The 12,818-nt window shown below is 37.7% G+C and overlaps 1 protein-coding gene across 1 annotated transcript; it reads right to left on the bottom strand.

The window, feature by feature from the left end:
- Positions 1 to 1,093: 1,093 nt before the first annotated feature.
- LOC113569245 (uncharacterized) lies at positions 1,094 to 3,026 on the bottom strand. Its single transcript, XM_081695067.1, has 4 exons — positions 2,774 to 3,026; positions 2,313 to 2,663; positions 2,052 to 2,168; positions 1,094 to 1,149 (listed from the first exon to the last, which is right to left on the bottom strand). The coding sequence occupies exons 1-4, from the start codon at positions 3,024 to 3,026 to the stop codon at positions 1,094 to 1,096; spliced, it is 777 nt and encodes a 258-aa protein (XP_081551193.1).
- Between the last annotated feature and the right edge of the window lie 9,792 nt (positions 3,027 to 12,818).

Raw genomic sequence — 12,818 nt, 5'->3', positions numbered from 1 at the left:
AGTAAATGGCAAGTTGTTACATTGTGAATCTGTGGGATGAGAAAATATATTTGCCCTGGTAGGGATTTGAGTGAGTCTGATGGAATTTATGGTCACAGTTTATTTAAGTATAACTAGGCTAGGAAGCTTTTCTTCTTCTCATACATGAGTTTATAACATCAAAGGACAGGGGATTAAGGGTCAGGACACCAGGCGATCTTGACAGCTAGGCTGTTTATGGCTTTGTTGCTCAACCTCAAAGCACTATCGGGTCCTGGGTCTGGTCTGTGGCCCGGGGGTAAGAGAGGGCCCCACTTTGACCAGGTCAAAGTTTCATCAGGGGAATAATTTGTAGTCTTATCTTCATTACACTGAGTACTCATGACTAGGGAATGGCTAACAAAAAAAAATACCAACAAACATCTACAACATGAGTCTAATAAAATGTCCAGTTAATAAATACAGGGTTCTAGCTGTATTTAAATGTATCCATGTGCTGTTCATTTATTTTAGAAAAACAAAAAATCATGCCAAAATAATTACTCTGATATTTAATTCTCAGTTTAGTTATTTCATTGTCATGTTTATATGCCAAAATAATTGATGAGCCAAACTTAAAATGAAATATATAATAATATACTTTTAGATAATTTATTGTCAATTAAGGTGGTTTCATTGCCTGACAATTTCATAATGCATTAAGTGTTAATACATGCTTGTTCAGACGTTTTAGGCAGGGAATAATGCACACACATGGCACATTTGTATTGCATTGAAGCGAGACAATTTCTGCTTCACCTCTCATTCATTTCTAAGAATACCAGCACCAGCACCATCTGGTGCATTTTGTCATATAACATCAACCCATAAGTTGAAACCAGTGTTGTGACAAGATGGAGGAGAGTTGACCAGGTAAAGTTGTTAATTGGTATGAGATGGTCCTGACAGAAACTTGCTTGTGTTTTTAGTGACATTCCCACAAACCAGCCAGCAGGAGTTGAAACAAGCATTTCACTTCACTGCAGTGTTTTTCATTTTTCTCACATTAGCATCTTTCATGCAGTAGATTCACTAGAGTGCAGCATGGTCAAAACAGGGGGTAAAGTCATGGGCATCAGACGGTGGGACATAGAACTGCTTTAACTGGGTTGAAAACCTGTTCGTACTGCTCTGTCAAGTGGACAGATGTCACTATGAGAAAAGGATCATTACAATTTTTTTTCTTAATTGCTCAAATACATTTCTCATGTTTTTGTTTTATAGGCTACTACATGTATAAATAAATGCTTTACTTGTAGTCAAACATAAGGTTACACTACTGTGTTGGTTTATTTGCTTTTTGATGTGTATATACAACGGGAAATATTTTTGCAGTATTTTAAAATCAATGCCATAGCACACACAGTTGTTAGTATGTATAATACACAATAAAATATCAAGTAAATAAAATTACTACAAAGCAATATAAAATAAGAACAATTTAAAGAATATCTATTTGATAACTGTTCACAGTTTTCGATTCAGAATTAGAATTGAGTTTATTGGCCAAGTATGCTGACACACACAAGAAATGTGGTTATGACTGTTGTTAACTCTCAGGCAATACAGGCAATATACATACAATACACAATAGGCATATCATGTACAAGACAACAATATACTATATACATAAAGTGCCAATATGTGGTAGTGCTAACATCAGTAGTGACTATGTATGGGAGAGAAGTAATAGATTATTATACATTATTGTAGTTGTGAGCCAAGTGTTATGGCTATCAGAGAAAAGAGAAGATATGGCATGGCAGACTGAATCAGTCAGTGTCATGATTGGCTCTTCCCTAGTATCTCTGTCACCTTGGAAACCCTATCTTGTGAAATAAATAAAAATGTAAAACACACACAAACATTTTTACCTGATTCAGCTGAGAAATGTGAGCAGCACCTTATGAAAAGAAGACAATTTATATGTTTCTAATGAGCAAGTTTAGTATGCCAGTAAAAAAAAAATAAAAATAAAAAAATGTTTTACTAAAAGTCCTTTTGAAAATTATGCAATTTGAAGTTTGTCTTACTTTGTAGCCAGTGCTTGCATAACAGTCTTCCAAGTATAACAATCACAGACACACAAATTATGTTTGATGTTGCCAAAGCAAGTATCGTTGAATTCCAAGATGTACAATTCTCTGGTATAATAGTAAAAAATAGAAATTTAAAAAATCCAAAATACTTTCCAACATAAAAAGGAGAATTTATAAAGCAATATAGACCAAATTTCAAAAGCAAACACACTTTTATGAGGTGGACTCAGTAATATGTTAAATGAATGAATTTACCTTTGATATCCAGTTTAGTTCCATTTCCAAAAATAATCTCTCCACAGATAGCCACAGCACAATAGTAAGCTCCAGCATCAGAGAGTCTGAGATTCTCCACTGGGAGCTCATACACACAACTCTGTGTAGGAGATCTGGCCTTAGAGCTATTCTTACACTTATCACTGATGTCTCCATGAGTGTGAATAATTCCTGGAAGAGATTCTCCTGAGTCATGTCTGAACCAGTAGACACTGTGTCCTCCTGCATAGTTCTCAGTGAGGACTGTACACTGCAGAGTCACAGAGTTTCCTGGATGGACTGGCTCCAACACAGGCTGCTGGAGAACAGACAGGCTATGGGACTGTGAAGCTAAAACAATGCCATAATTTCATGTGAAAGCAGTGATACAAAAAAATTACTTTAAGCCAAAAAATATATTAAATGAAAGTATGTAAATATAGCTAACAAACAGAAATGACCTTTTACAGTCAATTTTGTTGCTTTCCCAAATTCCACTATGTTGGATTGAGCATTTCCACAGTAATAAGTAGCAGAGTCTGAGACCTCTAACTCTGTTATCACCAAATGATTTCTATCCTTTCCGATCACCAAGGTAAAACGAGCATTATTCTTGAATCCATCATAGAATGTGGCCTTCGTGTCATATTTGTAGATAGTTGCAATGAGTTCAGGCTTCTGACTAAATTTATGCTTGTACCATGAGAAATGCATATCAATATCACTTTGATAAAGGCAAGTAACTGTGATATTGTCCCCTTCATTAACATACAGCAGAGTGCTGTCTTGATTAAGGACCTTTTGGGTTCTGCCATGATCTGGAAAGAAGTATAAAACAAATTAGGTAACTATGGTGTGTCATACGTATTCAAAAATAATTAAAAGACATATATTTACTTACTAATTGAGAAAATGAGAAAAATGAATCCAATGATCAGCATTTTTTCAGCTTCAATTTTTCTTCAATAGAGTGTGTTTCACTCTATTGTTACATGCATGTTGTTTTTACCTTTACCTGTACATTGTTACTGGACTGTGTTTTCTTATTGTGACCGCTGAAGGAAATACTTAATACTTAAATAATTCCTAATCCCTGTTGTACCTAACACAGATAAAGATGTCACTTAAAACAAATATTGCATAATTTATACAATTGTTTATTTTGTTAAAGGTGTGAAGTACAAACAGTAAAGATAATGGTAAATATTACTTAACCAAATGAAAAAAACATAAAGCAATTAGAGGCCAGAATGAAAACAATCCACTTACGTTCAAAGCTATACAGTGTGATCTATCAAAATCAAAATGGTAAGTCAGTGTGTTGCCTAAAAGTTATACAAATAATTCACATTTAACTCATTTAACACATTTATGTTAAAAATACAGTGGCAAACACCTAGATGTTAGAAGAGTACAGTAACCACATGTCCTGGCTGAATATTGTCAAAGAAATATGCAAGGTTACTGTCAACTACCTACAGTGTGCAAGGATGTAATTCGATGACTGACACTGTAGGTCAGAGTGAGGACATGACTGGTCACTAGAGGGCAAACCTTTTTTTGTAATGTGCTCAGGAAAAGAGGTTTTATGCTATTGTGATTCATTGATGCCTTTTGTCCATTTTAGAAACATGAGCACTCATTTGTTTTTGCTTATTTTAGTAATAATTGTTGCCATATTGCCATATCAATGTTGCATTTCAGCATTTAGTGAGGCACATAAGCAATTGGCTGCTTCTATTGCTGCCTCTATCCCAAAACAAGATCCTGTATTAAGATCCTGTAACAGTGGGGACTAAATGGGGGTGTTTTGAGGGTTAATCCTCAGGGCCTTGGAATGTTAATTTTAATAATTAATAATTTGGGTTTTTTTCAGTTGATCTACTTTTCCTAGTGTAAGAATTTGACTATAACCAGAGGTGGGTAGAGTAACCAAAAACTATAATCAAGTAAAAGTACTTTTACTTTAAAATAAAATTACTCAAGTAGAAGTAAAAGTAGTCCTTTAAATTATTGCTTCAGTAAAAGTAAGAAAGTATCTAGTAAAAAGACCACTCAAGTAGGGAGTTCTACTTGCAAAAGCCTTATTTAGGCAGCAGTGCTGCATCACATACAAACACCACATCAAATTAAATCTTTAAGAAACAACATAAATGTAACAGCTACACATATGAGATCCACAAAAAACACTACATAGTAGGTTTGAACTTACACTTGGATTTATGCTTTGTATTTTAAATGCAAGGAGAACAAAACATTTTCTGCAGTCACTTTCTTTTACAAAACAGCTTTAGAATCAAATGTCATATGCCTATTTAATAATTCTGAACTCTTTTACTTATCTTTCAGTCATAGCTTAAACAAGTTTACTGAAGTGTGTCATTGTTAGCAAATTTGCATTCTTACATATATCATCCAGCACATGTGAAGTTTTAAAAGCAGTTGGCTTTCAAGATGTTTGGTGTGAATTCTTGATCATTTTGCAGTCAATAGGAGTACAGCATTATTAACAGTCTCTCACAAGCTGCAGAATTTGAGCAACAATTTCTTGATTTGAGGAAAGGAATGCAAAATGTTTATACCTCTATGGGTGAACATGAAAGGTACCACTACAGCTCTTCTGTTTACAAGTAAATTCCCAAACTTCATAGATGCAAAGAAATTTTTATCAGAGTGGCTATTGTTTGCAAGAACCTCATCATTATCCAAGTTCATCTCAAGGTGGTTCCGGATGTAGTCAAGCCCTGTGCCAAGATATCATTTTCAAATAATTTTACTCAATTATTGTATAGGCTAGCAGGACACTATTTTGGAGCTCTCTCTATTAGAAAGCTTACAGCGTTTGAGTAACAAAAATCTTTGACGTATTACTATTGTAAAGACTAGAAAAGCATGCACATAAGAGAACTATTCAGTTTTCCATTTGTACAATTGTTCTACTGTTCACTTTTTTTGCTATTTATTAATGCACACCAGCCTTCTGAATTTCTTTAATAAAGATACAATACCAGCTTTCAATAAGACTTCCTCTGTGGCCCAAGATGTTCTGAATTCTATTAGAAGTATAGCTACAGCAATCAGTATCTTTTATGACCTAGCTGAACTTCTTCAGAATTCCTGTCTGTAGGGCTATAAGCAGGAGCCTACAGACTTTTCAGGATGAGTCAAGGCTCTTCAACATTCCCTGCAGTTGAGAATGAGTTGGCAGCATGAAACCCACATGTACAAAGGATTCTTCTTAGGAGGATGTCAAGGGCCATGAAAAAATGTTTTATTACAGCAATGTACTCATCCAAAAATCCCAATTCTGCTGGCTGCAGCCTGCAAAACAAAAAATGGTGGTAATATCAATTGTATATCAACAATTAGCAACTCAATTACAATTTAAACATTTAAGCACATTTGGAAAAAATCAAGCACATTATAGAAACTTACATCTTTATCTTTAAATCTATTCATACATTGCAGATTTCCTTTTCGCCTTGCTCCCTATCGACATGCACAACCCTTTCTACAGCAAGGAAATAGGGAGTTCCATCTTGTGTGATTGGGGCAAAGGAAATGTAATTTTCATTGACGTTTAACTGTTTCAAAAGCCATTGCTGACCTGCTTGTTTTATTCCATGGTGCACAGTTCCTTTCCTCATTTTGCAGAGACAGACAGAGTCAGCCTCTTATACGTCTCACTGACAACTTCTGCAGTATTGCCGTCAACTGTAGATATTCAGCAGATTGCATGCACACTTTTGTTGCCTTGGAAGCTGGTATTTGAGGCCAGTGTCATTCAAAATAGAAGACATCTTGGTATTTCACTTCTAAATTACTTTCATCTTCTGACTCATCATCAAGAATGGAGACATTTCCATCCTGTTCATCAGTGAATTCTTCTTTTTTTTCTCCATACATGCAAAATTCCTTCAAGAACTTTGAACTACTGTCATTAGTTGTCCTGGTAATCTTTTCCCTGACATGGTACTCTGAATGTATTTCCTCTAACGCAGACGTAAAAACATCAAAAGTGTGTGGGCCCTTCGTGTGGAAAATGAGTTCCTGAAATGAGTTCCTGCACAGTTTCTTGCATTTTCAAACTGTCCTGATCAGTTCTGTGTTCCGTGTTTTCGCTGTCTTGTGTTTTTTAGCTCTATGCCCTAGTTTCGTTATTTGCCATAAATTCGTTCCCTCATTTAAATTTCCACACCTGTCCATCATTTTTAGTATTAAGTTCATGTATTTAAACCCTGTCTGGATCCCAGTGGTTTGCTTCTCAACTGAATTTGTGAATGTGTTTTGTTGTGGTTGTTTCTTGAATCTGTGTTCCAAAGCTTTCTTTTTTGTTAGCCTCTCTTGTTTAGTCCCGAGTGTTTTCCTAGCCTTAGTTACAGCCTGCTTTCTTGTTTGCCTTCATGTGTTTTTGTTTGTTAGTCATGTATCCACGTACTCTCTTTGTCAGCTCTATGACCCTGGACTGCTTTAACGACTCTGATTTTGGATTTGGCCATAATAAATCTTGCTCCTCTCCGCACATGCGTCTGCCTCCTTACCGCTCAATGTTACACAAACATAATGTTTTCCTAGTCATTACTTTAAAGTGAGGCTGAAATGCTTGTCACACTCTAGAATGATGGAGGCTTGGCAGGATGCAAAGAGGAGTTGTAATACATATAACGAAGACAACATAGTGATAAGACTATTATGGGATCAAACACTAACAACGTTCACGCTTACAGAAAGGACTTATATACACACACACAAACAACAAAACAGGGAGCAGGTGTGAAACACATAGGGGTGTGGCCACACGGATGAACACACACACACACACAAACAAACACAAGGAGACATTTGGGAGGAGGGGCCATACCGTGACAGAGCCCCTCCCCAGCGGCGCAACTCCCGGCGCAACAGCCTATCAGGCTACGGCACTGAAACCCACTCTAAATGTCATAGTCCACAGATTTGAAAAAAGATTCATATAGAAGCCTTTGGACTAGCATTCACTTAATAGTAAAACTGTTCATTATTCATGCATTTCCCAACTGCAGTAATAAGATAAAGAATGAATTTGGTCTTTATCATCTTCCTTTATATCATCAGAAAATACTGAATGTTTTGTTCAAGGATCCAACACACTAGTCAGTACACTTCTTACTGCAAATGTCATATGTGCTGCTCGCTTACATTTCTGAAAACAACTACAATGATTCCATTGTGCATATGAGTAGCCAGAACTTTTATTTTGCTCTGAAGGTAAAAAAACTGATTAAGTATTTTCACTGTAAGAATAAGTCTCATGCTTGTCTCATACATACATTGAGAAGTGTAATATATGTAATTCAATATATTACAGTGTTATAGGCCTATAGTCTTGTAAATTAAGTTTCCTTCCTGCTTGCCTGGTGTGGTGTTCATGTAAGTGTGTTTTGATACTTTTTGTAGTTTTTTTTTTTCTAAATCAAAAGTAATAAATAATTAATTCAATGACTAGGCTGTACTCTTTGAGATTTTTGGGTTTGGCAGGGTACTATCAGGAATTTTTCAGTGGTGGCAGCACCTCTTACCTAAGAACAAAGGTGTAAGCTTGAGTGGACACTGGCATGTCAGCAAGCTTTAGATGAGCTGAAGTGACTCTTTTAGGTATCCCTAAAAGCTAAATCAGCCCTTTTTCACGTCATTTTGATGCTTGCAACATTGGTGTTGGAGCTAATTTGATGAAGTCTTCTGAGCAGGGTGTAGCCCACCCTGTGGGTTTTCTTTCTCTAGGAATTTGAGTTTGTATCAGTTGGATTAAAGAGAAAAATAATCTAAAGAGAGGGTTCTGCAGCATTTCAAAGTCTATGTGCTAGCCCTCTTGTGGTATATACAAATCATAACCCTCTCACTTTTCCCCATTCCTTACAGAAACCCAACCAAAGCCTTATGAGATGGATATATTACACATTAGGGCATGATCATGATTTCTGATGCCTTATACCCTGTTTCTTAGACCTTGTGTATTTTTTTTGTTTTTGGCCAGTGTTTCATCCTGCTCTCTCCCTCTTGTGGATCTACCTCGTGTTCAGCTTCTACCTTAAATTCAGTAATGCCCTTGGCCATTTTTGGTTGAAAGCAGCCCCTCTAATTTGACTGGTGGTAAATACAAATTCTGAGGTCTTTGCATATTCACTAGCCGAAGTTTAAAATACCTCAATAATTTTTAGCTATTAGGTGCCAAAATCCTATGGCAGTTCAGGCAAACAATTATATTACACAATTATGTTTACGATCTGCAAAATAATTTGCTCCCGCTTTATGTCCTGCACTCGTGCTTTGCTACTTCTTCAAAATGGCACAGCCACACCCAGCTTCTGAATCTGAAAAAATCCTGATATCTTTCTTTGATCTTTCTTCATTCTTGTTACAAACATGACCTCTTGTTTGAATACATTTCAAATATATAATCAGATGCATCAACAGACGTTCTACATTAATTAGCCAGGAAATTGCTTGAAATAAGATAGCTTGCAAAATGTGATGTTGCAATGTTAACTTCAAGGAGCACATTAACTTAAACGGCATTAGTTTTGATTTGTTTAGCTTGTTTATTATTACAGTTATATTATTACAGGACCATAATCCCACCCCTGTACATCTTCATACATACACACACACACACACACACACACACACACACACACACACACACACACACAAACAAACAAATGTATACTTACACCAACATTTATGTAACAAATGATAATTTAGCCTACAACCTTAAAACTATGAATGATTTTAATTAACATTCAAATAAAATTCAGGAGCCTTTTCATTCAAGATCCAAACAGAAGACAAAATTAAACTACAAAATGTAATAATTGTTTAATTACCTCAACAAGCCTAAATTACTAAGTTGCTTCTCTGTGGCATTAAAAGATAGGACCAAGGTTGTTGACAGGACCCCGTCCACATTTTACTAAGATTCAAAGGTTGCCAGAAGAAATCTTAGTGTACCACTGATTAAGCTTTAGAAAGAAGACTTTTATTCACATATAACATTGGTTGCTTATCTAAGCCCTTTCTCTGACAAGTGAAAGTTTTCAGTTAGACATTTAAAAAGCTAAGATAAATTTGTAAGTCATGTTAATGTTTGCTAGAATACAATTATTTTCTTTTTCTGCATTAATTACATTTATCTGTATATATACATACAGTCTCTGATTATCTGTGAGGCCTGATTTTATAGTTTTAATGCTGGCATGTTTTCACCTGAGCAATCTTGATGTGTACTTGTTCCAGTTGTTCTAGAGATGGATGGTCTATGAGCAAAACTTAGTGAAACATAAATCAAGGCATCTCTGTCTTCAATGTCTGACATAGAATGTGAATAATTAAGATACACATGGTTAATGTAGAGATATGTTTAGATGAATATATGTAATAGAAAGTGATAATATTTCAATTTCTTCATAAGTCATAAGTAAGTCTTACACCAATACAAAATAACATTTTTTTGAAAGATAGGTGAAGCTTATGTATGAAGACTAAGAGATTGCATACCAACAACAACCCATCAGTGATGCTACTATCACAGTAGGCCGGCTATACAGCAGGAGGGACATGCCCACACCTGCACATACCCATGCACAGCACCTGCCCTGGTCCCAGTCGCCAGCCTACTAATTACATTCACTTGTTCCTTATTTTCCCCATCTTATTTAGGCCTATAGGGTCTTTGCCTATTAGCGGACCTTAAAGCTATGCACTATGACCAAGCACAACACTGATTCAACGCCTGTTTTTTTTTCTTTTGTTCACTGCTTCACAGCCGTTTAATTGATGGAAAATAAAGATCTCTTTATTTCAGTCTCACCTCTCAATCCCTATGTGCCGCCACGTCACAATTTCTAAAGTTCTAAAGCTAAAGCAAATGAAATTATGCCAGTGTCAGTCATTAGCTATTTGTATGTCTATAGTTGCACTTTTTTCCTGTTTAACATTTCAAGTAACAGTTCTTTATATATATATATATATATATATATATATATATATATATATATATATATATATATATATATATATATATATATATATATATGTGTGTGTGTGTGTGTTCCTATACTTGTGTAGAATATGACAATCCAGTATATGACAATAATGCAAAATCTAAAGAACAGTACTGAAGTTTTTAAAATAGAAAAAAGAACCAAGTTGTTCATGTGTGCAGAGCAACCCACACCTAAACAATATTGCACATATCATGATAACTGATAAATGATAAAATAATTATCCCAAATTTTTATTTAGAAACACAAAGTGGAAGTTTATATTTTTAAAATAAAAATGTAACTCACATGTAACTCACCTTTAATACTCATCTTCACTTAGTCCCATTTCCAAAGAGTATCTCCCCACACATGGCCACAGCTCAGTAGTAAATTCTCGCATCAGAGGAGCCTCTTGGTGTCTCACCTGCTGCAGCAACATCATCTGACAAGGACTGTGCTACCCTGAAAACCCCTGTTCATTCCCAGTCTCCTGAATATTGATTGCAGCTGTGGCTTGTTAACCTGTTGTGTCTTCATTGTTCATGTTTGCTTGCCTTGCATTTCTAAGTGATATAGTTGTATTGTTTCTCTGGTCTCTTAATTCTTTGCTTGTGTTTTTGGATTAATCTTTTGCCTGCCCCTTTTTAGATTTGTTTGCCTGTCGTATTGGACCTTTTACCCTGCCTATTTCTCAGTCTACATTTTGGATTGCCCTTTATTATTAAATTGTTCAGTTTCCCTGCACACGCTCCATCTCTGTTCTCCCCATGTTACACTGAGGAGCTGGTACACACAGCTCTGTGTAGGAAATCCAGCCTCAGAGCTCTTCTTACGCTGATTTCTCCTGTCTCCTTGAGTGTAAATGATTCCTGGATGAGATTCTCCTGAACCATGTCTGAATTAGTAGACACTGTCTTCTCCTGCACAGCTCTCAGTGAGGAAAGTCACAGAGTCACAGATTCTCCTGGATGGACTGGCTCCAACACAAGCTGCTAGAGAACAGACAGGCTATGGGACTGTGAAGCTAAATGAATGGCATGGTTACATAGGGATTTTAAATATTTAACTCAGTGGTTTTAGCACAAAGAGTCAATTCTAAGACAGATTAATTTAAGATAATCCTTAATTTATGAATACAGTTAACATGTAGTAAAATTACAATTACCTTGTACAAGCACCTCTGTTCCTTCCCCAAACTCTATGTTGGAACGGGCACTTCCACAGTAATATGTAGCAGAGTCAGTGTCACGTCACGGACCCGCCCCCTCCTCAAACGTCTTCATGTGTGTGTTCGTCTCTGTTGCCATGCCCTCTCGTGTCGTTCATCTGTTCTGTATTAGGTATAATCATCTTGAGTGTATATATGTCTCCTGTGTTGTAGTGCATGTTGTTGGTGTTTGAGTTGTGTATAGCACTTAAGCAAGTCGTAAGTGTTGCATGTTTGGAAGAATAAATTTGTGTGTTATCGTGCCTCGTCCCCACATCCTGCTTATCCTCAAAATGTCACAGAAACACCAATCGCAGAAGGAGGGAAAGAGGAAAGGGAAGCAGGGAAGCAAACATGCTTCCACAACTTGTGCAGGGAAGTCCCCCATGTTTGGGGGTACTCTCTGGACTCCCACAATAGGGGAGTGTGACCCAGCTGAGTGCAATAGCGGCACATGATACTACATTGGACTACCGGGACTGGTATAATGATTTCCAGTCCTCGGAGTTGGACGACGGGGACTTCTGTAACCCCCAGAAGAGACTGTCGCTCATCCTGGCCTCGCTCCATGGTCCTGTAGCAGGGGAGGAACCCGCTGCATTCTACGGAGACCATCTGGATCATGAGGCCTGCTATTCGTAGGACGAAGCCGCTGTGCCCTACGGAGACCAGCTGGTTCGTGAGGACCGGTATTCTGAGGCGGAATCTGCTGGGTCCTATATGAACTTTGCGGAGGACTATGCAGAGTATGGAGAGAGAAGTGGGTGCAGTGATGTCACTCTGGAGTTGGACAGGGGGTACAATCACGAGGAGGACCCGGTGATGGAGGTGAATGGGGTACCTAGTGAGGACCCGCCCTCTGCAGACGACGACACATGTTCAGAGGAGGACGAGACCCCAGCACCCCAGGCTCCACCGAAGGCTCAGCCCAGAGCAAAGCGCTCTAGGGGGGTATCTAGGGGAAACCGGAAACCTCCCCCTCCGAGTGATGTCACAAGCTCTGAGGAAGACGAGCCCCCCGCACCCCATGTTCCACCTAAGGCTCTGCCCAGGGTCAGGCGTTCTGGAACAGGCAAGCAGCCTCTGGTGACTGCTAGAACGTAGGCACCGACGCCAAAGCCAAGGGGAGGAAACAGGACAGCGGCACCGGGGACTGCCTCACAAATAGGGAACACAACCAGGGCGCTTCCCCACGCACATGCGCCGAGCCGGTGATAAACACTCCTCCCCAGGCTGGTTGGCATCTCTGTTACCACGCCCTCTCATGTTGGTCACCTG

This window comes from Electrophorus electricus, chromosome 13 (genome assembly GCF_041902795.1).
Source record: "Electrophorus electricus isolate QZ-2024a chromosome 13, ASM4190279v1, whole genome shotgun sequence".
NCBI classification, from domain to species: domain Eukaryota; kingdom Metazoa; phylum Chordata; class Actinopteri; order Gymnotiformes; family Gymnotidae; genus Electrophorus; species Electrophorus electricus.
The sequence above is the reverse complement of the archived record's forward strand: the minus strand, read 5'-3'. Positions and strand labels throughout refer to the sequence as shown.